General features: G+C 40.4%; 3 protein-coding genes across 3 annotated transcripts; 2 read left to right on the forward strand and 1 right to left on the reverse strand.

Annotated features, from left to right (window-relative positions):
• The first annotated feature begins 600 nt into the window (after positions 1–600).
• On the forward strand, positions 601–8,151 carry ppig (peptidylprolyl isomerase G (cyclophilin G)). The gene is made up of 13 exons (XM_080785875.1): positions 601–740; positions 1,315–1,391; positions 1,474–1,548; positions 1,675–1,782; positions 2,122–2,166; positions 2,260–2,347; positions 2,461–2,490; positions 2,582–2,721; positions 2,813–2,978; positions 3,993–4,172; positions 5,133–5,214; positions 5,527–5,660; positions 6,341–8,151. The coding sequence occupies exons 2-13, from the start codon at positions 1,331–1,333 to the stop codon at positions 7,317–7,319; spliced, it is 2,088 nt and encodes a 695-aa protein (XP_080642001.1). The 5' UTR covers positions 601–740; positions 1,315–1,330; the 3' UTR covers positions 7,320–8,151.
• Positions 8,152–8,269: 118 nt separating this feature from the next.
• cfap210 (cilia and flagella associated protein 210) lies at positions 8,270–12,813 on the reverse strand (the record flags this gene model as incomplete). The annotated part of the gene is made up of 8 exons (XM_080785980.1): positions 8,270–8,980; positions 9,696–9,860; positions 9,973–10,165; positions 10,708–10,847; positions 11,003–11,159; positions 11,781–11,986; positions 12,081–12,254; positions 12,628–12,813. 8 exons carry the CDS (start codon positions 12,811–12,813, stop codon positions 8,627–8,629), a joined length of 1,575 nt encoding a protein of 524 aa, XP_080642106.1. The 3' UTR covers positions 8,270–8,626.
• A 1,334-nt stretch (positions 12,814–14,147) lies between these two features.
• Positions 14,148–23,449, forward strand: phgdh (phosphoglycerate dehydrogenase). The gene is made up of 12 exons (XM_080785374.1): positions 14,148–14,361; positions 15,030–15,181; positions 15,290–15,355; positions 15,908–15,962; positions 16,156–16,254; positions 16,340–16,472; positions 16,580–16,728; positions 16,819–16,971; positions 20,369–20,507; positions 21,505–21,632; positions 21,732–21,954; positions 23,284–23,449. Exons 1-12 carry the CDS (start codon positions 14,224–14,226, stop codon positions 23,436–23,438), a joined length of 1,590 nt encoding a protein of 529 aa, XP_080641500.1. The 5' UTR covers positions 14,148–14,223; the 3' UTR covers positions 23,439–23,449.
• The last annotated feature ends 540 nt before the right edge of the window (positions 23,450–23,989 follow it).

The raw sequence follows: 23,989 nt of genomic DNA on the forward strand, positions 1-23,989 counted from the left end.
TAACGAAAAAGACAATGAAATATGAAAGGTAGACACAACTACTATAGGCCAGGGAAACACTTTTGTTTCACATTGGCTCCGAGGAAAAAACCCTTATGACGCGACCACGTATTAGTAAACCACGCCATCTACTGGCCATTTTGCAGTTGCCACGGTGCAAGGCAAACACATTTAAAATTCTTTGCACATTGGCATTGCACACTTTGCACATAGAGCGCGTTTTTTCGTGTATGATACGTATTTAAATGTTTTCAGAACGCAGAACGAAATTGAGAGCGAAATGGAGTCGAGCAGCAGGGTGATTTTTTGGTCCACTCCCAAGAGAAAAAGACAATACGATGCGTATTATTTAAATGTTTTCGTTTTAATTATCTTAAATTCATTTATTTTAGTTAGATTGTTTTTACTTAGTCACTGTGCAATACTTTAAAATAGTTGTCATGTTGCACACATGCCTAAAATTGCCCCTTTTTAATCTTTGCCAAAAATAGCCACTATACACATGTCGCGTGAGCTTGCACATTTTTAGCCGAACGCCACCTGCTGGTGCAAACCTGAATTACCTGACTTCCACCAGCTAGTTACACTGCGCATGTCCAAAGTGCAGAAATGCATTGACGTGACGACGTCCACAATCGCGCCATCTTTGGAAAACAGTACTGTCTGTGAACTGAATGAAACTTGCTTTCATCGTCATTCAAGAACTAGCTTGTTGTGATAACTAATAAGCCATTGGCCAGGTAAGCCATTTGATTAATTTAGACGGTAAATCGATATGTTTTGAGTGTGTGTGTGTGAACGTGGAAGTGGTGTTGCTAAAGAATACATGTTATTAGAACCCGAGAATCCATTGCTAAGTTGCTAACAGAAGGCCGAGGAGGTGTTCGTGGGAACGGTGCTGTTACGCTGAATCCCGGTTTGGCGGTGCTGCTGTGATGTGTGCTTGCTAAATGCGCTAACTCCGCCCCACCGGCTTAACCGGAGCCGCATAACTTTGCACGCCTTGCTGATTTGCTAACGTTAGCTTCAGAGGCTCAGGCTACCACTACGAGTACGAGCGAACTAGCTAACTATTAGCTGTTGGCGGTTCGAAAACATTGCAACCTAGCTCTCGTTATTGTATTACAACAATTGCAATACAACTTTTTAACTGTAACCTCTGCAAGAAGAGTTTATTTATAAATATATTGTTCAAAGTTATTTCTTTGCGATTCCTGTCAGAGTTGACCATAGTTTACTGATAAATCGCACATTTAATGTCCCACCGACCTGGTTCGAGTGTAGTAAGTGCTCACATTTTTGTTTGGTATTTAGTTTGAGGAGGTCAACAATGGGAATCAAGGCTCAACGTCCGCGATGCTTTCTTGACATTGGAATCGGCAACGTGCTTGGTAAGAAACCATTGCTCATCTCCCTGCATGGCTAACTAACTTATTTCAAATTAACTTGACCATGATGTACATATTTTCACAGTGGGCCGAGTTGTGGTGGAGTTGTTTTCAGATGTTTGCCCCAAAACCTGTGAGAACTTCAGGTGCCTCTGCACAGGTAAATTATATCGACTGTGACTGTCTAGTTACAAAAAAAAAACATATTAAAGTATACAACTACTATAACCTGCTTTAATAATACAAAAAGGGCTTGTTCTTTAATGGCATTTACCGTGTCTTCCAGGTGAGAAAGGTATTGGCAAAGGAACACAAAAGCCATTGCATTACAAAGGATGTCTGTTCCATAGAGTTGTGAAGGACTTCATGATTCAAGGAGGAGACTTCAGTGAAGGTAAGCATTAATTTTGACCATTTCACAGACTAGTTACAGAAACAAATGTTGGTTGTTCATGCAACTGACATCAGGAAATGCTACAAAAATGTGTTATTTTTAGATTATGTTTTATACTGTAGTTTCCCTTGTGACAATGGCTGCAATTAACCATTTGTTTTCACATTCATCTGTATATTGTTTTAGAAGTTTCTCTGTGGCTTATTTAGACTAGATCATATTGGTCAAATTAAATTACCAATCTGGTGTGTGTGTGTGTGTCAAATGTACTGTGACTTTTTTAACATTTATTTTCCAAATTGTTAGAACACTGCTTATCATAATGCTTCTCTGTAACAGGCAATGGAAGAGGTGGTGAATCCATCCATGGAGGCTTTTTTGAAGGTAAAAACACTTCTCTCTCTTATGGATGGCATTTATTTTACTCTATTTCATAAAGAAAATATTGTACTTCATGGCCATACGCTTTCCCCCCAGATGAAAGCTTTTCTGTCAAACATAACAAGCCATACTTGATGTCCATGGCAAACAGGGGTAAAGATACCAATGGATCCCAGTTTTTCATGTAAGTGCCATGTTAAGTCTCTTTTTCTTTCATTTTATTAGTTGGTCCCATCATTCTTAAACGTTAAAATGTCATCTTTGTCTTCAATCCTTCATCTCAATGCCAATCCCCAGAACAACGAAACCGGCGCCACATCTAGATGGGTAAGTATTCATCAACATTTATGAATCTGCTATTATGGTTCAACTTCTGTCAATATATTTTGCGTAACTAACATGAATTGTATTTTTGCAGTGTCCATGTCGTTTTTGGCCATGTGATCGCAGGCCAAGAAGTTGTACAGACCATGGAGAGCCAGAAAACCGATGCTAACAGCAGACCATATGCCGAGATGAAGGTTTTGAACTGTGGAGAGCTCATCCCTAAACTGAAAGGTATGCGTGATTGAGTGTTTTTAGCTTTTCGAGTCGAACCAGTTGGTGCTACAGTTGGTGGGACTTGAATACTGCTTTAAATTATTTGCAGCAAAAAAAGATGAGAAGGAAAAAGCATCCTCAAACAGCAGCACCTCTAGTGACTCTGACACCTCTTCTGAATCCTCCGAGTCGGAAGACTCTGGTAAAGACGCCAAGAAACGGAAAAAGAAGGCAAAGACTCAAAAGAAAAAACAAAAAAAGAAACATAAAAAAAGGTATGTATAAAATGTATTATGCTTTCATTATTAGCAGTATGAAAAAAATGTTATTGGTGCTGTTGGTGCATTTTCAACGACAGCCAAAACAAACAAGTAATTAACTGATTTGCCCTGTCGCTAATATAATTGGCATCATGTGCAATGGAACGGAAAGTATGGGAGCAGTCCAGAGTAGCTTTTTTCTTACTAAATTCTGATGATGTTATATCCATTATATCCAGGCGGGAAAAACCATGCCAAGCGCTCCTCGGCTCCGACCATGCACGGCAGGTCTATCTCTAAATCACTTATATTGATCACTCAACAACCTTTTATTGTCTTATGTCGGAAAAGTTTTGTCCCAAATGGGCTTCCTTCTAAGGCAAGCAGCCGATAGACCCCTCCTTCCTGCGCAGACCTATAGCGCGCTAGACTTTATTTGCCTGTTAAATGCATACCAGACCGGTGCCCGGCTGTAGAGCACTGAGTCGGTAGCGATGGAAGTTGGAGATCCATGCCCCAACCGGCTATGCAATGCCCTTTGTACCCATGTCTGACATTGTGATGTCAGAACAGGCCAGCTCCATATATGGAGATCTAGGGTGATCAATTTGCTCATTTGGGCCCCTGGGCATCGGCCCTGTCCAGAGCCTGGGCACAGGCCTTTTGTGGTGTTTTTGGACAACCATGGGTCCGACCGAGTTGAGGCCGGGCACTGCACTAACCCTGTGGTGGTGTGTCGAATTTGAGGTCGTGGGGCTAACGGTTCGACATGGTGCATTTATAGATAGATTATCATCGTCAGATTACGGTAAGAAAACGGCTACTCTGGAATTCTCCTTTAAGGAAGCGAACGGAAGTGGCAGGACAAAGCAAAACGTGATGCACAGGTAGCTGACAATGGTACAATCGGTACATCAGATAATGGGAGGGTATGTTTCCGACTTAGATCGTTCCCGACTTTCATGTCCCCAGTAGGTAGTTACAATAAAGGATAAATAAAGACTATACAGCTCTGAATTTTCTTTCTAGATCTGAGCCTGACAGCGCTGAGGAGAAAGATGAAGAGGTTCTTTTATCTTCAGTGCGACCGGAAGAAATCCCTGCTATCCCAGAGAACCGATTTCTTATGAGGCGAAGTCCCCAAGCAGTTCAGAACGAGAAAGAGGAAACTGGAAAGGACCGTAGAAGAGAGGAAAGGCCCAGAGACAGGTTGGTCTCATTGGCCGCGTTTATATGAAGGGTGATCATTCCGAATAAATACTTCGGGAGTAATGTTTTTTGCTTCGAGTTTCCATGAGAAATGGTCATTCCGAATGAGTGTTTATATGGAGAAGTGCTATAAGACATGATACACGTTAATTCACGTGAAACGCCATCTGTTGGACACATGAAATATAGGCAGTTCATTCATTGTGACTGTCTCAACAATACAAACATTAGAGACGAAAAACGATACTTTGAAATCCCATCATTTCATTCCGCAGTAGCTTTGAGGCTGCTGGTTGGATAGGGGCGGGCATATATTTACCGTCTTTTTTTTCCCACCCGCTGCGGCTCCCCTTCTCCGCTGGGAAGGTGATCATCTCATTTTTATTTGTACTTTATTATCTACAGCACGGCCAGGGCACGCAACACACTGATTATTATTGTATCGGGTCGCTCGTTATTTTTGAGAGGGAGAGAGAGGGAGACCGTTGAACACACACACACACACACAGATCAGGGGTATCATCATCATCTGCTGCTGCTCCCTGTTTTTGGTGTGGATTTCGGATCTGCAAAATGCACGAAATAACGCGCTCTATGTGCAAACTCCTCGGCGCGCCTTGGATATGAGAGCCTTGGAGCATGCTCAGAAAGAACTTACATCCGAAGCAGTGTATACATGAGTCCAATCTTCTTTCAATCGCATTGAACATTGGAATAATCGGCCAGTGACATCGGAATGGTTTTTAGATCGCATCGAGCATTTTCATTCGGATTTAAGTTTTTGTAGGTGTTTATATGACAACGTTTAATAGGATTTTACTTCTATTCGGAATGAAAATGGGATTTAACTGTCCATGTAAACGTAGCCATTGACTTAATCCAGGATGTGCTTTCTTTCCTGTATACTTTGGTGTTCTAATATGTGATAATTTACATGCTGTTTTTTCCTCTGATTGGCAGAATGTTTAACTCTCAGTCGACATACAACAGAAGACTTGTGATGACACGCTCTGGCAGGAAGATTAAAGGCAGGGGACCAAGGGTAGGTACAAGGAGACAACTATATGACAAAAAACTATGATTCAAAAGTATGACTTGGTCCATCTCTTTTCAGCCATTTTAACCCTGGTGTCCCTATTTTGGGCATGTCTGGTGAACATTTTTTAAAATGGCAGATCCGCAGTCTCACTCGATTGTGAGCTTGTAGATGGGATATTTTCAAATAGAAAAATAGGGTTACTTGGTTAATTATACTTTTTTTATAGACTGTGCATCATTTCCAGTAATGGGATTACAGTCTTTTTTTATACACAGGAATGAACATTGACTTTTCTATATTGCCCGTCTCTTCTAGCGGTATCGGACTCCATCTCGCTCGAGGTCAAGGGATCGCTTCCGGCGTAGTGAAACTCCTCCCCACTGGCGACAGGAGATGCAGCGGCAGAGGATGAGAGCAACCAGTGGCGAGCGTTGGATTAAGGGCGACAAGTAATAAACTAATCCTCTTAATTATTTTAGTTTTTCATTTCCTGAAACTCTGCATGTTGCTTTTTGGGTAAAATTGTCATTAAATCGTCGTTAAATAGTCTATAAAACCAATGCATCTCACGTGAATAATGTTGAAAACGCTACACTACGCTGCCATGCAAACATTTGGATGTTGTGTGTGTGTGACGCAGAGAGACAATGATTTAATGAAAATTAAGATTTAGCGTCCTGACTCCTTTCTCGCTCTTTCACCCTGTGTATTTCCTGTGCTTAGATCATGACCAGTGATATGGCTTATAACGAATCTCTGTACTATCTAGGTCAATTGCAATACAAAATGAAAGGCCACAAGTATTTATTGGAATGGTGGTATTATATGTAAACGCATAGATGAATACATGGTTGACATGTGTTTAATTGTTTATGCCTACATAAATACAAAAGCAATAAATTCAGACTTTCTAGCAATACAAAACCACAACAATGCATTGACATACTGTTTGTCACATTGATACAAATTTGACAACTTACAGCCTTTGCACACAACAGCACAAACTTGATGATTTGCTAATTAGCACGCTATTGGAATAATCTCACCAAGTTTTTTTCTTTTTGAGATTCCACTATTGCTTCGGCTGTTTTTATTCACATTCTGATATTCTTCACTTTTTCTTTTGCAGAGGTGACATGGTCGATGCCAAGGAGGAAGCTGCTAAAGCTTTGAAAGGTGACGAAACAAAGCATGAACATGCCACTGAGGGTAAGAAAGACAAGAAGGGCCGCTCTCACCGATCTAGAAGCAAAGAAAAGGACACTTCAAAGAAGAAGGCAGAGGAAAAAGGTGACAAACACAAGGCAAAGAAACATGCCACATCTCAAAGTCGCAGTAAGAGCAGGGAAAAGGGTGGAAGATCAAACAGCAAGGAGAGGGATCATAAACAAAAGGGTAAGGACAGAAGAGGCCGCTCCAGAAGCAAAGGGAAAGAAAAGGAGTCTGAATCCAATCGCAGCAAAGAAAGAAACAAGCATTCAGAATCTGATAAGCATGGGGACATTGCTAAAGGAAAAAATGGAGAACGAGTGCCACAAAGCAAGGAAACCAACACTGTAAAAGACGGACAACGGTCAAAAAGTAGGAGCAGGGACAGGGGAAGACGTGCTTCATCAAGAGACAAACAGGACCATCGGGAGAAAGGGAGAGAGAGGGCAAGGGAGCGTAGTAGGAGTCAGGAACGACGGCGCCATAACGAGAGGGACAATGATAAAAGGGGAGAGACATCCAAGAACAGGGAGCGAAGCTCGGACAGAAATAAGGCCAGAGACTCGCATAGAGGCAGACGCTCCAGAAGCAAGAGTGACCACAGTAATAACCGCTCATCTCATAGAAAAAATAAAGACTCTGAGTCCACCCACCGAAAGAGGTCTAAGAGCAGATGTAGCAGCAGTTCCGAGCATGACGGGGATGAGAAAAGGAAGAGTCGAAAGAGCCCGGATTCCAAGAAGAAACTGGAAGGTAGTCCGCAGAGGAAATCCCCTTCCAAATCCAAAAACGACACCAGAATTGTGACCGTCATCTCCTCAAGAGGGAGTCGTGACACAAAGGGCAAGGACAGAAACCGCAGCAGGAAGACGAGCTCAAGTTCAAGTTCTGATGACTAGGTGTGTGATTCTTAACATGGCTAGACATTTTATCTGAACTTGTTTAATACCCATGGAAGTGAGTTTTTTTTTTTTTTTTAATGCATCTGTAAATTACATGTTGGCTTTATGATATATCCAATTATATGGTTTAAAATTATACAGTTTCTAGAAAGAAATTGATCAAATTGGGGGGGGGGGGGGGGAGAGATTTTGAATGATTAAGTGGAACAGAAAACCTTTTTAAATCTTTTTTCTTTTTTTTTCCTAGCATTTTTTTTTACTGTAATTTTGTAAGTGTTATTTAATGCCATTGGTTTTGGGCTAAGAATGTAGTTAATTGACTGCTTACACTAATACTGCCCTACAAAGCCAAAGTGCAGTAACCATGCAAAGAATCAAACTGTTTCAACTGACCAGCCACATGGTGGGGTATCAGTCTGTAAGTGATATTGCACTAATTGATACGCTAATGGTCTCCACACACCGGGCGTGAATTTGGATTTTTAAGAGCGTTTCGCCGAAATCATGAAGCCTGATTTGACCATTGAGAGAAATTAGGCTATGCCCAAAACTAGTTACTGTACTGGCTTTATAGGGCAGAATAGCCACATGGCATACTTTCACCGGGCAAGTTATTTTACTGTAGCAAGTGATGATGTGGAAGAGTCGGTCTCCTGTTATTTCTTGCATGCTTATCCCTGATTCACTGTGGATTATCTGTATTGATAACTATTATTGTTGTCTTCATTTTTTACTGATTTTGAGATGTCTACGGTGTGCTGTTCAAATGGAAAAATACGTCTCTGAAATGCTGTAGGAAAAAAAATACATAAAATGAATTTGTACAAAACATTGGATTTTTTTTCTTTTTTCCCCACAAATATGGACGAGTGGAAAATAAACTGTCACTCTATTTTAGTTAAACTTGCCTTCCTGTAAACTGTTGACTTTTTGTGTAGAGTACAATACTCTTATATGTTACGGTAAATTACTAGTGTTGAGTGATTGGTTTGTGCAAGTGGTTCCCCAGTATTGATGTTCCATGTCAAAGACAAAATAGAGGTCGGAATGACTGCGTCACACTGGTGTCCTGGTACATTTATGTTTCATGGTACAGTACCCTCTTTGATGTTGACATGTAAGCAAAGGGAGATGTTGGTGCATTTATTTGAAGACACTTTTTGGCACATTTAGGTACACTAGGAAATTCAAGTAATTTATCTTAGAGGCGTAATCGTATTGACACAAATCCACATTGGTGATCATTTATTAATTTTTCACATTTGACCGCTATGGTCACAATTTAGTGTCAAAATGCTAACCCGTTACCACGTGAAACCAAGACGTTTCTTTGCCTCGTGAATATCGGAGGTCTCATGAAGATCTTTGATGTTTTGGGTTGTACCACAGATATATGTTGGCATCTCAACACCAGTAACATCATGAACCAGGTAGCTAGGTCTAACTCCACCAAAGATGGGTCCAAGACCACCTCCAATTCCTTCCCTGGCTGCTTTGCGTAGTGGAAGGACATTTCGCTTGGCCTCTGCTGCAGTTTTGATCACATGTATTGCATATTGTCGGAATTGTTTCTCCTCTTCAACGACAACGTCTGTATTCTTTGCTTCAAACTCCTGTTGCTCTGTTCTCAGTTTCCGGCCCATGGCACATTTTTCAGCCTACAAATGAAAGAATGAAAATGGTTACTTGGAAGCTTGAAAGTTCATACTTGTCTCTGGAGCCCGTTTTCTGGCAGTTAAAGTTAGGTTATGTGATACATTGAGCATTTTCCGGTTGGGATACCAATTTTATCCAAGAGAACTCAGACAGAATACAGATTAAACAATCAAGAAATGAGCAGACAATATTGGAACTTGGAACATTAAAATTTAAGCTGATAAATGGGTGGTCTCCTTATTGGCTGAAATTTTGCAACCACCTGAAAATGTATTTTCTGTTTATTGAAGGTCTGGAGAGATGGGGAAGACTTTGTTACTTAATAAATAAACTAGCAATGATTACTATCAGAAAATAGGGCTTTAACCTTTTAAAAAAGGTTTTGTTTTAACCCCAAAATATCTTTAATTAAAGAAAAATAATGACAATAATGCTACTGGTATTTAAGTGCAATTTTAACCGCCTAAATTTCAATATGATGAAACAACTCAGAGGCTCCAGCATCCTCTTGGCACAGGATATGTTTTGCTAAATTGAATTAAAGTTCATGGTTGAGTTGACAAACTGCATCATTAGTACTATTAGTACGTATTAATTCATTCGAATAAATATAAAAATGGTAATGCATTACTAAGTTTACTAACCCCTTATTAGTTTGTTACTCATGGAAGTATATGCACTGTTTGATATAGTGACAGTCACCCTTCTGGGCATTACCATTTGATTGACGTAGTGGCCTTGCAAAATTCTTTCACCCTCTATCCTTTTTTGAGCCTTCAATTGTTGCTTCTCAAAGAATAGACGATCAGCCTCTTTTCTGGCATGTAGAATGTCCAGTGAATTCTGTTGTTCTGCCAGATTCTTCTTCTCCTTTTCCTGCCTCTGATGTAGATGAAAAGTGCCATGTACACATTTAGTTCACATAAGTGAAAAATGGAAAATCAACTTGTACTTTGGAATATTCATCAAAATGCAATGTGACTAAATTATTTACCATCAGTTCCCTATGTGCAGTAATTGACTTCAACATTGAAGCCTTAGTGTCATCTCCCTCCTTCTGTTTCTGTGCCTGTTTAGCTTCTCGCTCAGCGATGGCCTTAGCGATCAGTTGTTCTTCGTCAACGACCTGCTCCTGTTTTGTGGCTGTTAGTTTGTCGATGATCTTATCCCTGAGCATCTGAGCCTCTCTGAAGGATAAAATCAGCATGTGGTGAAGCTATATTACATAATTGTAAAAAAGAAAGTAAGTTATCCTTGCCGAGCAATGAGGCCCATAGCTCAGGAGCCTATCTCCTGTTTCTGTAGCGTGAGGCAACTTGATGTACAAGTACATGACAGTACAGGACATGACACTAGTATGTCGCAGGGACATCCAATCCAACCCTTTATGCTGAGTTCCAAGCAGGGAGGCATTAGGTCCCATTTTTCAGAGTCTTTGGTATTGTATGACCCGGCCAGGGATCAAACCCCGACCTCCCAGTCTCAGGGTGGACACTCAAATCACAAGGCCACTGAGCTGGTACATCATAGGTACTTGCATAATATTGAATGAATTTGGCTCATATAGCTATTATCCAGGGTGAATCAGAATAAGTGAAACTGTAACAAGGTTCTCTATCTGCATCACCACATTATAGGTAGCTGAGCAATTGTGATTTGGGTTTTCTGTGGATGTCCTGTTGTAGTCATGCTCTAAAAACCTTACGTGAAGCCCTTCACTTGTACTTACCTAAACAACTCTGCCTCTTTGTTTCTCCTTAACTGCATTATTTTTTGTTTTGCAGCAACAAAACATTTCCTTTGCTCATCTTCCATCTCCTGTTTTTGTACGTCTATTGCTTTTATGATATCTTTGCTGGAGAGGTGCTCCTGTAAGTACATCATGTGTATTTTATAATATTAGTACATAGTGTATATTAAAATCTCAAATTTATATAGCGCTTTTCTAAATACCCAATGCTTAAATGCATTAAGATGCATATAACATGTCAACATTTAAACAATAACACTTGCTCAAACCTCACCAAATGAGACTGCATGATGTTTCTCTTCTGCTGTAATTGGCTTTGCTTCTCCATGCTTTGCTCCCATAGATAAAGTTCCCGAAATTGATGGATTTCCTCTCCCTCTTTCTTGTCCTCTAGTTTTTCTCTCTCTCTCACCAGCTCATGTTCCTTCATCCTTAGGATTAAAAGAAAAATAATAAGAATAACCTTTATTTAACCAAGCAAAGTTATTAAGAACAAATTATTATTTACAATCTTGAGGGAGAGGGGAATAAAATAAAATCAACATTCAGGTTAAAAGCAGATAAAACAAAGAAGGAATAATAAAAATAAATAATAAACTCTCCGATGGACAGCCGCCTTCCAGAAGAAACCCAACTCAGCCAGGCTCTTGAAAGGTACCAGGAAGAGGGACCATATTACTCAGGTTCTAGCTGTCCCATGGGTTAAAGGGGCCTTTGCTGTTGCAGTCTAGAGTCTAAGCCTAAGGCACATAGACTGTGTGACAGCCTACCGCAATTTAATTATTTAAATCCAGGCTCAAGACTGTTTTATACACTAGCTTTTGATTCCCCCAATGTTACCGATATTTGATTATTTGTCATTGGTTGTTTTCATTACTTTCTTTTACTGTTTTACTGATTGCTTATTTGCGCTTCTTGAGTCCATATACAGTACTTTGTTCTTTATGAATGCATTTAATTGAACTTGAATATTTTCCATAAATTTCAATCATGAACAATAGACTAGTGGTGGGTTTGCACTTTCTTGGAAGTTTTGTTTAAGTAAGACTTACTGATGTTTCAAATCTTCTGCAACAGCCTGCCTCTCAAGCCTGTTCTGAAGTGTTTTCTGCTGCTCCACTTTCAAAGCTTCGTCCTCTTGGGATTTGATTCTGGCCATGAATTCTTTATCTACATCCTTAGAATTGTTCTGAATTCTTTGCTTCAGTTCGACCTGTGCATCCCTCTCCTTCAAAACTTCAGTCAGCAAGAGTGCACTCTGCAAAAGTAGTACAAGTACATAATGGTTGAATTGCCCCTTAACATTAGACTCCAGTAACATTTTAAAAGGTTGTTCCAGTTATTGTACAAACATGAAATCTTTTGACGCGGTCAGTTTGATAATATTGCTGAGCCTTGGCTTTTGCAATAGCCTCCTTCCTCTTCTGTGCTTGATATTTGGCCTCTTCTATATCAGTTAATTTTCTCTGTTCTTCCTCGATGGCCTCCCGAATCTTCTTTGCCTCAAGTTTCTTTTGTCTTTGACCCTATAACAAATTTATGTTTTATACACAGTGATGGAAGAAGTGCTCAAATTCGGTGTAAAAATGCTTATCACACAGAATGGCTATTCAGAAAAATATACTATATTACTGAATTATAATTATTGATTCATTACTTCACTTAAATATCACAGCAAATGTCATTAATCTGACACACACACGCACGCAAACACACACACACACACACACACACACACGCACGCACGCACGCACGCACGCACGCACGCACACGCGCGCGCGCGTAGTGGAGATGTAGTGGAATGCAAAAGTAACTTTCCACTTCGGCATCAGTCAATCTGTTTTCAGTGCAACACTCACGGTGCTAAGTGCAGTCAAGCCAATAAAGTAAATAACTTACAGAAATGGTGTTGGACCAAAATTTCACCATCTCTTTGGAGCACAGATGCATGGCCTCTCGTTGTTGTGCTGCATCTCTGGTGCTTTCCTTTTGATTATTGTATTGGTTTGAAGTTGAACTACCTCGAATTCGAAGCCATTCGGCTTTGGGCAAAACAGTGACGTGACGAAGATCTGGTAGTTGCATTTCCCCATTGTCTACCTCACCTGAGGACATCACAAATAAACAAAATGTAAAAATACATAGGCCTACAGTTTCAGACGAAATAATCTGTGGCATAAAACAATACAATATCAAGGATGATGATGATGGCAACAAACAGGAGTTAACAAGACTAAATAATAACAAATAGGCCTACCAACACCAAGCACAATTTAAAATTGTTCAGAATTGTGTTGTTGACAGAATTGATTACAAATGACATTGATAACAAATCCATATTATCTTCACTTTCCTCTCACCTTTCATGCTGAAACCTCTCCTTTGACCTCGCTGTAGCAATGCTGCCATAATTATAGGCTGCACTACAGGGTATTTATACAAAATGATCTACAGCATTTGAAAATCTTGATGTATCATGACAGTTGTGGATAGCTTAATGTCCTCAATAGTACACTTCTATTTTAAACAAAGAGGTTTCCTCAAAGTACCCAGTATCAGGGGGGAAATTGCTACTTTGTTAGCGTTTCTAAGCAACGGTTAAACCAATGACAAAGCAGGCTGCTGGTCAACAGCAGACTCTCTTTGCAGATGAGTAACGCTGGGACAGAGGATAACCAGCAGATGGCGTCATTAGTTCTGCTTCATTCATTACCAACCACACATACCATTCATTAATTCATCCCACCTACCAAATCACAGAGGCAGAAGTCTAATTACCTAACTGAGTCTGATCCATAGCTCTAATGCGTTGCATTAACCCATTAGAGCTATGGATCAGAGCGACTAAATGCTAAATACCTAAGCCTGGCATGTCATGTGAGAGTCAATGTCAGGTGATGTAGGCCTGTATACGTGTGTTGAACTTTCACATAATTTGGTGTGAATGGCTCGATCTGAATTAGGCTGCTTTGCGATGGCTACTTCTACTTGTGCAAATAGCAAAATTTGCCATTTACCTCTTTGTTTAACATTGCATTTGCCTAGCAACTGCAAATGCAATGTTAAACAAAGAGGTAAATGGCACATTTTTAAACAAAGAGGTAGGACTCGGGGAGTAGGCACCTCAATGGTAGCACCCGGACCTTATCTGATCATATAGATGACTAACGTTTCGGCCAACAAACTGCCTTCTTCAGGGTAAAAAAATAAAATCATTAGGCCTATTTGCTTTCTTGGGGACGAAATCTGCTACGTATGCAACAGACATCCTAGATAAAAAACTGGATTTGCGAGTTGTAGACTGACTGGTTTATACAGGCCTTTTTACAAAGGATGAAGAGGCGGGTTTACTAAAGGGGCAGTCTTTCCCTGTGTAACTAACCATTCAAAACGTTCACGGGAGCTGTGTCCATCAATAAGACTCCTACCCATTCAACAGAAGTTGTGCAGTGTTGTGCACCAAGCTGAAGCTACTGAGAACGAGAAAATTGCAAAATGGCCCCGATAATCATCAAAAGTATCTTAATTAGCGAAAGTGTGGATCCTTGCTGCAAGAAGATTTTGGAAGAGAATGGAATCCAAGTAACGGAAAAGCAAAATATGAGCAAGGATGACTTGATGGCAGAGATAAAGGTAAAGTTGTATTCGGTCTCTGATGACTGCGTTCACACGTACTTACTTTTCCACTACAGCGTGCGTGACATGCATGCATATGAACAGCAATTACAGTTTTTTTGTCCTTTTTAGTTTTTAGTCGAGACTATAGTAGCATTAGCATCAACAGTTATTCTAAAGGGGGGAAATAGAATAAAAGTGTGAACATATGCACAAATAAGCGACAAAGGCCACCCACGGCCACACCACAAAGCTTACATTATTAGGCTACGGTATACATGTTTTCTACTTTTGTTTGAAGGATGCACTTTAACCTTAGGATATACGTTTACATTTTGCGCTCAGTACCTTTCTTTTTTTTTGGCAACGAAAGAACAAAAATGGATTACTCGGCTAGGACCGCCCTCGTGTACCATTTATCTGATGCAACTGCATCCAAGGCTTGCTGCCACAGCCACACACACCCTTCCTCATCACTTGTAGCCTATGCCTGTCCCGATGCAGTGACCGGTCCTAAATCAGTTGGGCATGTTCGGTTACAAATGCTGTGATTTATTGTAATAAATGCAATAGTGCATAACCAATTAGAAAAGACTAAACTAGACTAGACCAACACCCTTGTCACATGCCACGTTGTCGTTGTGCATAGATTTTTCATACTGTAGCTAATTTACATAACTCTCTAGGAATATGATGGCCTTGTCGTCAGATCTGCAACAAAAGTAACAGCTGAAGTCATCAGTTTTGCTGACAACCTCAAAATCATTGGAAGGGCAGGGACTGGTGTGGACAATGTGGATGTTGATGCTGCCACCAAGAAGGGCATTATTGTCATGAAGTAAGTTTGAAATATAGACTATATACCCGAGGTCTGAAACACTTGTATGTTCTTGATAACTTGCATTATGTTCCTTATTGTCAACTGAATAATGTTTGTTTCCCACAGCACTCCAAGTGGCAACACGATCAGTGCTGCAGAGCTGACATGTACCCTCTTGATGAGCCTCTCAAGGCAAGATTAATAACTGATTTCATGAAATAATTTGCATTTCGCAAGGTATTTTTGTTCTGCAGGGTGAGAGGTAGTATTCCTTGCAGTAGTCCAATGTAGGAAGTAGGCTACAGTATGTGCAATGTAGTCAGTATTCAATGGTGGAAAAAGTACTCAAATGTTTTACTGAAGTAAAAGTATCGATACAAAAATACTTGTGAGCTTGTAGTTCGGCTATTTTCAAATAGCCGATTCATAGACTCTTTTTTTTCCAGGGGCATAAGGCCAAACTGAGAGGGCACTGACATGTCTGATCTTCATGGTCTCTGTTAACTTCCTGCCCTTATCTCTTATCTTGATATTTCAGTACAATCATAAATGAGGGCCTGTTCCCTCATTGTGTTTTCTGAGTAACAAATAAAGGTTGAATTAATTAATACATACATTTTCTGTCCTGGACAATAATTCTGCGCATTGTATGTGCATATCTGAATATAGGGCATACTTTTCCACACTGTACAACATACGTTATACTTTTTCCTCTCCACACATAACATTTTGATATGTTTTCAGACATGTTCCCCAAGCTGCCATGTCAATGAAAGCAGGGAAGTGGGATCGCAAGAAGGTATATATTTTTTGGTTGCAGATACATGATACGGCATGCATGGAAATGTTGGCACATACTGTCTGTAAGCAATTACTGTCGCATGGTCTGCCCCATTGTTCATTCAGTCATCACTAATTAAATGTGATAACTTGAGTCTGCGCCGTTTTCAAGCTTCTGGACCAGGGACAATGTTTTGTTAATTATTTTGCAGTTCATGGGTGCAGAGCTGTATGGAAAAACCCTTGGAATACTTGGACTGGGAAGAATAGGAAAGGAAGTTGCAACTAGAATGCAGTCGTTTGGCATGAAGGTAGGTCATGAGATGACAGTGTTGTACTTGTGTCCTTATATTTCTGTGACATTTAAATTATTTTGTTAAAATTTCTTTATGACAGACTATTGGCTATGATCCAATCACTCCATATGAAGTGTCAGCCACCTGGGGTGTAGAGCAGATGTCGCTCGAACATCTGTGGCCTCAGTGTGACTATATCACTGTCCATACTCCCCTAATGCCCGCCACAGCTGGTAAGTTTTGATAAGACTGTGCTATGTGGGGAAAAACATTATTATTTTTAGGGCCAACTCAAATGCTGGTTCTACATTAAATATCCAATTACAATCTTTTCTCCAAGGTTTACTTAATGATACCACATTTGCCAAGTGCAAGAAAGGAGTGAAGGTTGTGAACTGTGCACGAGGGGGCATCATTGATGAGGCTGCTCTCCTTAGAGCTTTGGAGTCTGGACAGTGTGGAGGAGCAGGCCTCGATGTCTTTGTTGAGGCAAGGATATTCAGTACAATGTTTATAAACGGGTTAAAGATACTGTAATCTTACCACATCTTACTTCATGCATATATCATTTGGCCACAGGAACCACCAAAGGACCGTACACTGGTGGATCACCCCAATGTTATCAGCTGTCCTCACCTGGGAGCCAGCACCACGGAGGCACAGGCTCGTTGTGGACAAGACATTGCCCTACAGATTGTGGACATGGTGAAGGGCAAGAGCCTTGTTGGAGCTGTGAGTTATTTTGCAACAAAGCAGGGTAGAAGTCTTAAAGTAGCTAAAAGTAATAATATATCAATATATTTTCTATATATATATTTTTTTTCAGACAGCCAGCAATGGATTAAAATAATAATAATAATAGCTCAGATTTATATAGCGCTTTTCTAAGTACCCAAAGCGCTTGACACAAAACAGTAAGAACAACTTTAATTCAAGAAACAAAAATAAAAACAAAAAGGCAAGTAAAATGTCAGTGCTAGGTTAAAAACATGAAAGGCTAAGCAAGGGATGGGGGGGCATCTTAACCAGACCTCAGCTGGGGAAGGCTATCTTGAAGAGGTGGGTTTTGAGTGAGGCTTTGAAGGAGAGCAGGGAGGGGGCAACTCTGAGATGATTGGGGAGTTCATTCCAGATGTTGGGGCCAGAGACATAGAAGGCCCTGTCCCCCCAGGTGCGGTACTTGGCCTTGCAGACCCTCAGGGGGTTGGCTTCACTGGACCTGAGGGGGCGGGAGGGGGCGTAGGGTTCGAGAAGATCGGAGAGGTAGGGGGAGCCAGGTTATTGAGAGCTTTGTAGGTGGTGAGCAGGATTTTGTAGTGAATTCTTTGTTTGACTGGGAGCCAGTTTAGGCCAAATAAAGAAAATTTTGTCTCTAGGTAGTAGCTGAGCACAGGTGCTCAACGCCCTGCACATAGAAACACACACACACACACACACACACACACACACACACACACACACACATTAGGAGATGAGGAATAATGCAATTCAATTTCAATTCAAAGGGCTTTATTGGCATGAGAAAACATACGTTTACATTGCCAAAGCAGAAAGAACAATACAGCAATACAATCAAAACAAAAATTATGTACTTTGAAGGTCAGAATCTTCAATAGATCAACTTCTGTGTACCAAGATAACTCGATGCAGGTATAGTGCAGGTATAATGCATTGAATTTGTCTGACCACTTCCTGATTGGCTAGTCATTTGCCGACAGAAAACGTTGGACCAATGACAAAGGTTCTAGGAAAATCTTTGAATGCAGACTGCGGGTACATTTGGTTCCACTGCCAAGTTAAATTCTGTAGGTGTCTTATCTACAGCCAGCGAGCGAACAGGCTTTTATTGTATCAACGCTGTTACGCTGTTGTCCTGCGTGTCCAAAATGAAGCGATTGGAAAAACTGGAAACAATCTCCGGGTACTTCGAACGCATTTTGTTTACACCTCATCTTCACAGAGTGAGCATCCCGATGGCGATAATGTGTGAAAAACTCCTGATAATGGAGCATTGGTCATTGCTTGCAACGTAACCTGAACCAATCAAAATAACCAATAAATAATGGCGTGTAGATCTCTCAACTGTTTGGGGGCCACGAAAGCTCGCTCAAATAGACTATGCAAGCGAATATAGGAGTTGTGACGACGTAGAGATCCAAAATATTCCACTTTATCCCTGAAAGAGTCGACATGTACAGTCAGTGACTGAATGAATTATCTATCGTCTCTGTGAGGTTGAAATGAAGTATGGTAGTACTAGTATGAATGATTATACAGACTAGGCTATATATATCTATACACAATTAATATGAATTAATGCAAATAATTAATAATTTGTCCATTTGCTTTGACATTTACACTTATATTTATTTATTAGACTATTTGTTAACTCAGTCTGAGCAAGTAGGCAAGGCAATTGTATTTATATAGCACCTTTCATACACATTAAAAGTACAAAGTACAGCTCATTTAAAGCCCAGGCAAGACCTAGTTGATAGATAGACATCATTGTGAGTAAGCAATGTTTAATAAATGTTTTTAAATTCAACTTAAAAAACGCTATAGTTGGGAATTTCCTAATTGTCTGGAATATTGATCCAGGTTTGTGGTGCATAGTAGTGAAATGCTGTTTCACCATAATATGGGGGGGGGGGGGGGGGGGGAGAGACACACGACATAAGAAAGGGACAACTTTATTAGAAAAAACAAGTAAAATAAATAAAACCGTGCATGTAACAAGGAAATGCAATTCTGAACAGGTGGGTTTTCAGTGCGGTTTTGAGAGAGGGGAGTGAGTGGGCATCTCGGATGTGTTTGGGGAGAGCATTCCAGAGGGTAGGGGCGGCCACAGAGAAGGCCCTGTCGCCCCAGGTTTTGAGCCTGATCTTTTTGGGGATCAAGAGTAAAGACCATGTTTTGTATAAACTATGGGGTGAACAATTAGTAGGTCAGCCCTGGATTTGCCGCGCTGCACATGGTGGTACTCATGTCAATATCCCAAGGTTGGCAGGTCTGCACTACACTAGTGTCGTTTCCGGTCTGAAGAATCAGGCAGCATTTGAGCAGAACAGTTCGAGGAAGAAAAGGAGTTAACAATCTCATAACGTTTTCTTATTATTTTATAATGACAAATAGGTGTTGGGGGCCATTTTATTTAAAAAAGTTAAATAGAGAATGTTTAAGTGAACAAGAATAATAGTGGTAATTAACTTATCATCTTATACTTCAGCCAGGGCTGTTTTAAGCTTACAAAGATCACCACGTTTTACCATCTGGTTCCCAAAGGCTGTAAAACACACTAAATTTTTAGTGTAAGACTAGCAGTCCATGCAGACACTCTGTCGCACTGACTTCCCTGTGTCTTCCCTGTAGGACGAGCTTCAAAGGCTCAGGGCAATGGGATTGCAATTGACATGTCCCTGCATAACTGAGGTGTTGCTAGCTTAGACCTGAATGGGTGCTTATCCGTTCATCTAAAGAAGTTTGGGGTTTTTAGAGAAACAATTTAAACACTGACTAACTTAACATTACTGATTTAGTGAAAATAGCAAATCTATGGTTCATTTATATAGAAAATACACAACACTAGGTAGGTAGCCTGAAGACGTTTTTTGGTCCACAACAAAACCTTCTTGGAAGAAGTGGCATTCTGTGGTTTCCACTTGCCAGGTTGCCTCAGGGACAGCAATGCACAATACGCTGTCGCCAAGTAGTAGAGAAACTGCACCTGGGCATCTGAATCAAGCTACTATGAAAGATGCTATTTTCTAAAAAATATAATAAATTATTTATTAAGAGACTTTCAATGGCCAGTCTTTGTATACCTTTTCCATTTAATAATGTATCTGAGCTATTTTCTTGTTTTTATGTTTATATTATGTATGTGTGTTGATTAAAAATCAATACACAAAGTACACATACTTTGTAAATAAAATAAATGATACTGTGAAAGAGGTGGTGGCAATTTGAACTTAACATTGCATTCTAGGTGGCACAAAGGAACACTGGAATGTGGGCCGAAATCAGTGGATTAATGTCACAGACATTTAATTTATTTAAACTGTCTTGAAATAATGTGTCTACATTTTATAAATAATAATTTTCTGCATGTGATCTTGTCCCAATACAGGTGAATGCACAGGTTTTGGCAAGCACATTCTCCCAAGAATCACATCAGTGGATTACACTTGGAAAATCCATCGGAGCTGTGCTGCAATCATGCAGTACTTCCAAACATCCGTTCAGCAATGTGCAAATCACCACTCGTGGTAGGAACTTCAATGTCATAAAGTTGTACACTTACACTACTTATTCTGACCAACTGTACGTTAGATCAGAAGATATACATTTAATACAAGACTAGTTTCATTTTTGAACATTGAATGAGGAAATAAAACGAGAATATCCTGTCATTGGTGGATGGCCCTCTAATCTTCAACTCCCTCTGGTGGTTAAAATGTAGGTCTACTAACAATGGAATTTTACATGAACACGTTCTCTACTATAAGAGCCTTTTAACACTTTAACAATACAGCAACTATAATCCCCTAATTTTCTAATTAGTCCATTCCATGGCTGAGCCTTTGAACTTTTGATTCAATTGTATCTAAAATTATAATTAATTTGTAATAACAAATGCATTTTTTTAAGTAGACCAGTTTTAAAATGTATTTAACTGATAGTTACTATGCTACAGAAACATACTTAAATTCATCATTCAGTTGTTTTCTGTTGCCCTTAATCTGATGTTGTTATATCCTAGAACGAGTGGTACATGCAACAAAACATGTACAAAATTTGATAACTCCGTCCCGAGCCAACCGCAGCTCCGAGTGGAGTTTTGCGGTAAAACGCTTATTTTGATCACTCGAAAATGTAGGTATACATTTGTGGACCTGTTGTCTTTCATACAACTGCATAACTCTCCACAGTGTTTTCCCCAAATGGGCAGCCGTAGTTGGCTACTTTGGATGACATGACATCTCATTTTCCAAGACTCCCGGAATTACAAATACTGGACAGTATCTAGTCATAATGAACGACATATAAACAAATTGAGCGATCAAAATAAGCAATTTCCTGCTAAACCCCATTTGGCCTTTGTGCCCTCGGCTAAATTCGTTTTTGACAACACTTAATGCCAAGTTATACCTTGTACCTAAAGTTACGAAATGGTCAAGTGTCAGTATATTGATTTCACCTGGAATTGTTTGTCAACTGTAGATAGCATAAATGTAACTTAATTCTGTTTATTACACTCACCAGGTGATTGCTTGAAGACTTCCACTGGTTTCATGACTTCAGCTGTAATGGTTGGGCTGCTCACTGGCGAATCCAACAGATTCCCAAACCTTGTCAATGCACTGACCTTAGCTAAGGAGTCTGGAATTATGGTACGTTCAGTCCAGTTTAAAGAGTTAGTTATCAAACTAGTAATGACCATGTCCTGAATTAAAAGAATCTCATCAGATACATGTGTTTACTTCTTTTAGGTAAACCAAAGCCATAACAAGTCCGAGGGGACTTCCTATGGTGTGTGTGAGGTGCATGTGTCCACCAATGGCTCCAGCTACAAAGCCAGTGGGTCATTTCAAGGAGGCATGCCCGTTCTGCTGGAGCTGTGTGGCAGTGTGTTCCGGCAGTCTGTCTCGCTCACTGGCAACCTTCTGTTCTTCAAGGCCTCAGCCAGTCCTCAGCTCCTGCAGTCATTGACTGGTAAGAGAATCAGTGTTGTCTTCGCCATTCTGACAAGCCAGAAGGCAAAGACTATAGGTATTTTTTGCCTGTGTGTGTGTGTCTCTGTACAGCTGAGCTCATATTGGACATCGATCAGCATGGATTTTGCGTGCACATTCCCAGTAAACAAAGGAAGACCCAAACCCTATATAACTATTGAACTGTTGGTCGTACAATCAAACCTTTCCCCTGGATTCCTTGGGAAACAACCAGGGGTCACACAGCACCATGCCATGTCTTTTTACCACGAGCGTCGAGCACACACCTGTGCGTGCCCGTGAGACTGTAGTTCCCATATAGATATATATAATAAAGCTAGATGGCTCACCCGCGCTCTGGCCAATGGAGAGCGACGTTGCTACGTGGCGGCCATCTTACCTCGGGGCCGCTACGTAACATTGTGTCTACGGGGCATGTACTTTTAAATAACCACAACTTGCTCAATTTTCAAGCGATTTTCAAACTGTTTGGTTTGTTATAAACGTCAGAGGTCCGCATACATATGCTTTTAGATATGCATACATATGCTTTTATACGACGTTCATATAAAAAAACAATGAAGCAGATAAGCGTCCTGAATCATAGCCACGTTGACGTTTGTAATAAACCAACCCGTTTGTAAATCGAGCTGCCATTGAACATACTGTACTGTAGCCCCGAAGTAAGATGGCTGCCGGGTGAACTACGTCAGAAACTCGGCCTTAAGCCATCTAGAGTCTAGATTCTAGACTCTATATATATCTATGGTAGTTCCTGTCTCATTGCTACATGTATGATACCTAATACCACTGTAGTAGTAGCCTAGCATGCAGATTTGTTGTCGGTAGGCTACTTTGAGCTATAATAGATGCAAGGGAGGGGGGACCGCAATGCTGTCGGCCCAGTGATCTCTCTCTCACACACATTTGCAAATCTGAGGATATTGCATTGATGAGACGTAGCAGCTGCCTGTAATAAAGTCTACTATTCCTCTCTCTCTGTGTTTTTATTGCAAGGTGCAACTGAGAAGTTGATAGATACGATGTCTCTCTCCCCCTCTCTGCATTCTTCCACTGGGGGGTGTGTGTGTGTGTGTGTGTGTGTGTGTGTGTGTGTGTGTGTGTGAACTAATTTGTGCTCTGCCATAGCCATTTTTTCTACCTTTACTTTTTCTCTTTCATGTAAACTGTTAAGTGCACATTATGCTTTGCTAATTAAACATTACATTTTCTTATTTCCCTCTTGGATGAGACGGGAAGTATAATGTTACTAAGACTAGTTAAGATATATTACTATCAGTTATCTTTTGTCATTGTTTTTTGTCTATAGGTTTACTGGCCACAGCAGGAGTGGGGATGGAATCGTTCAGTGCTCCTGCAGCCCAGACTGGAGATTCGTGGTATTGCATGGGGTTGTCTTCTCTCCTTGGAGACCTTGGTGCCTTGAAGCCTTTGGTCAAAGAGGCAGTGCAGCTCACCATTTAAACGACCAGGGCCTCCCCCTGCCTCCCCCTGGCCAGCCGGGGCGCCTGATGGAGGGGAAAGGAACTGGTTGGAATAACGTGTTCCTTCCACGCGCTACGTCCAACCAGGGAAACTCCCCCCTGTCAGGTGTAAAGGAGCAACTTGGACACTCAGGCATGAAGGGAGCATGAGTTAAGTCCGTTGCTCTCCCCAGGTTGGCGGAGGGTGTGTAGAGCCCAGGATCACAGTAGATGATTGGCACAGGGGTGAAAAATGGGTTACAAAATCGTGGGATAAAAAATATTTATAAAAAAAAAAAAAGCGACCAGGGCAACACTTGCAATTACAATACAATGCTGTAATTACATTCAGTATCTGAAAAGCTAACAATTAAAGATTGTTTGTGTAGCCTATTTCAAACAGTCCATCTTGTTCTCACAATTCAAATACTTCGGTTTACTTATGATGTCAACTTGTTTAGAAGCTGATTACATAGAGATTGGAGATCATTTTTGATTAACAATTAATTATAATGTATAGATGTTTACAGTACATGTGCTTTTTGAACTAAA

This window comes from Protomyctophum bolini (assembly GCF_963924005.1).
Source record: "Protomyctophum bolini genome assembly, chromosome: 16".
Taxonomy (NCBI): domain Eukaryota; kingdom Metazoa; phylum Chordata; class Actinopteri; order Myctophiformes; family Myctophidae; genus Protomyctophum; species Protomyctophum bolini.

Excerpts from the sequence above, each read along its gene's own strand:
- ppig (XM_080785875.1), top strand. The coding sequence starts at position 1,331 with ATGGGAATCAAGGCTCAACGTCCGCGATGCTTTCTTGACATTGGAATC. Across the intron at positions 4,173-5,132 it reads GAGGAAAGGCCCAGAGACAG|AATGTTTAACTCTCAGTCGA; the intron begins GTTGGTCTCATT and ends TCTGATTGGCAG. Across the intron at positions 5,661-6,340 it reads CGTTGGATTAAGGGCGACAA|AGGTGACATGGTCGATGCCA; the intron begins GTAATAAACTAA and ends TTTCTTTTGCAG.
- phgdh (XM_080785374.1), top strand. The coding sequence starts at position 14,224 with ATGGCCCCGATAATCATCAAAAGTATCTTAATTAGCGAAAGTGTGGAT. Across the intron at positions 15,963-16,155 it reads GGAAGTGGGATCGCAAGAAG|TTCATGGGTGCAGAGCTGTA; the intron begins GTATATATTTTT and ends ATTATTTTGCAG. Across the intron at positions 16,972-20,368 it reads GCAAGAGCCTTGTTGGAGCT|GTGAATGCACAGGTTTTGGC; the intron begins GTGAGTTATTTT and ends GTCCCAATACAG.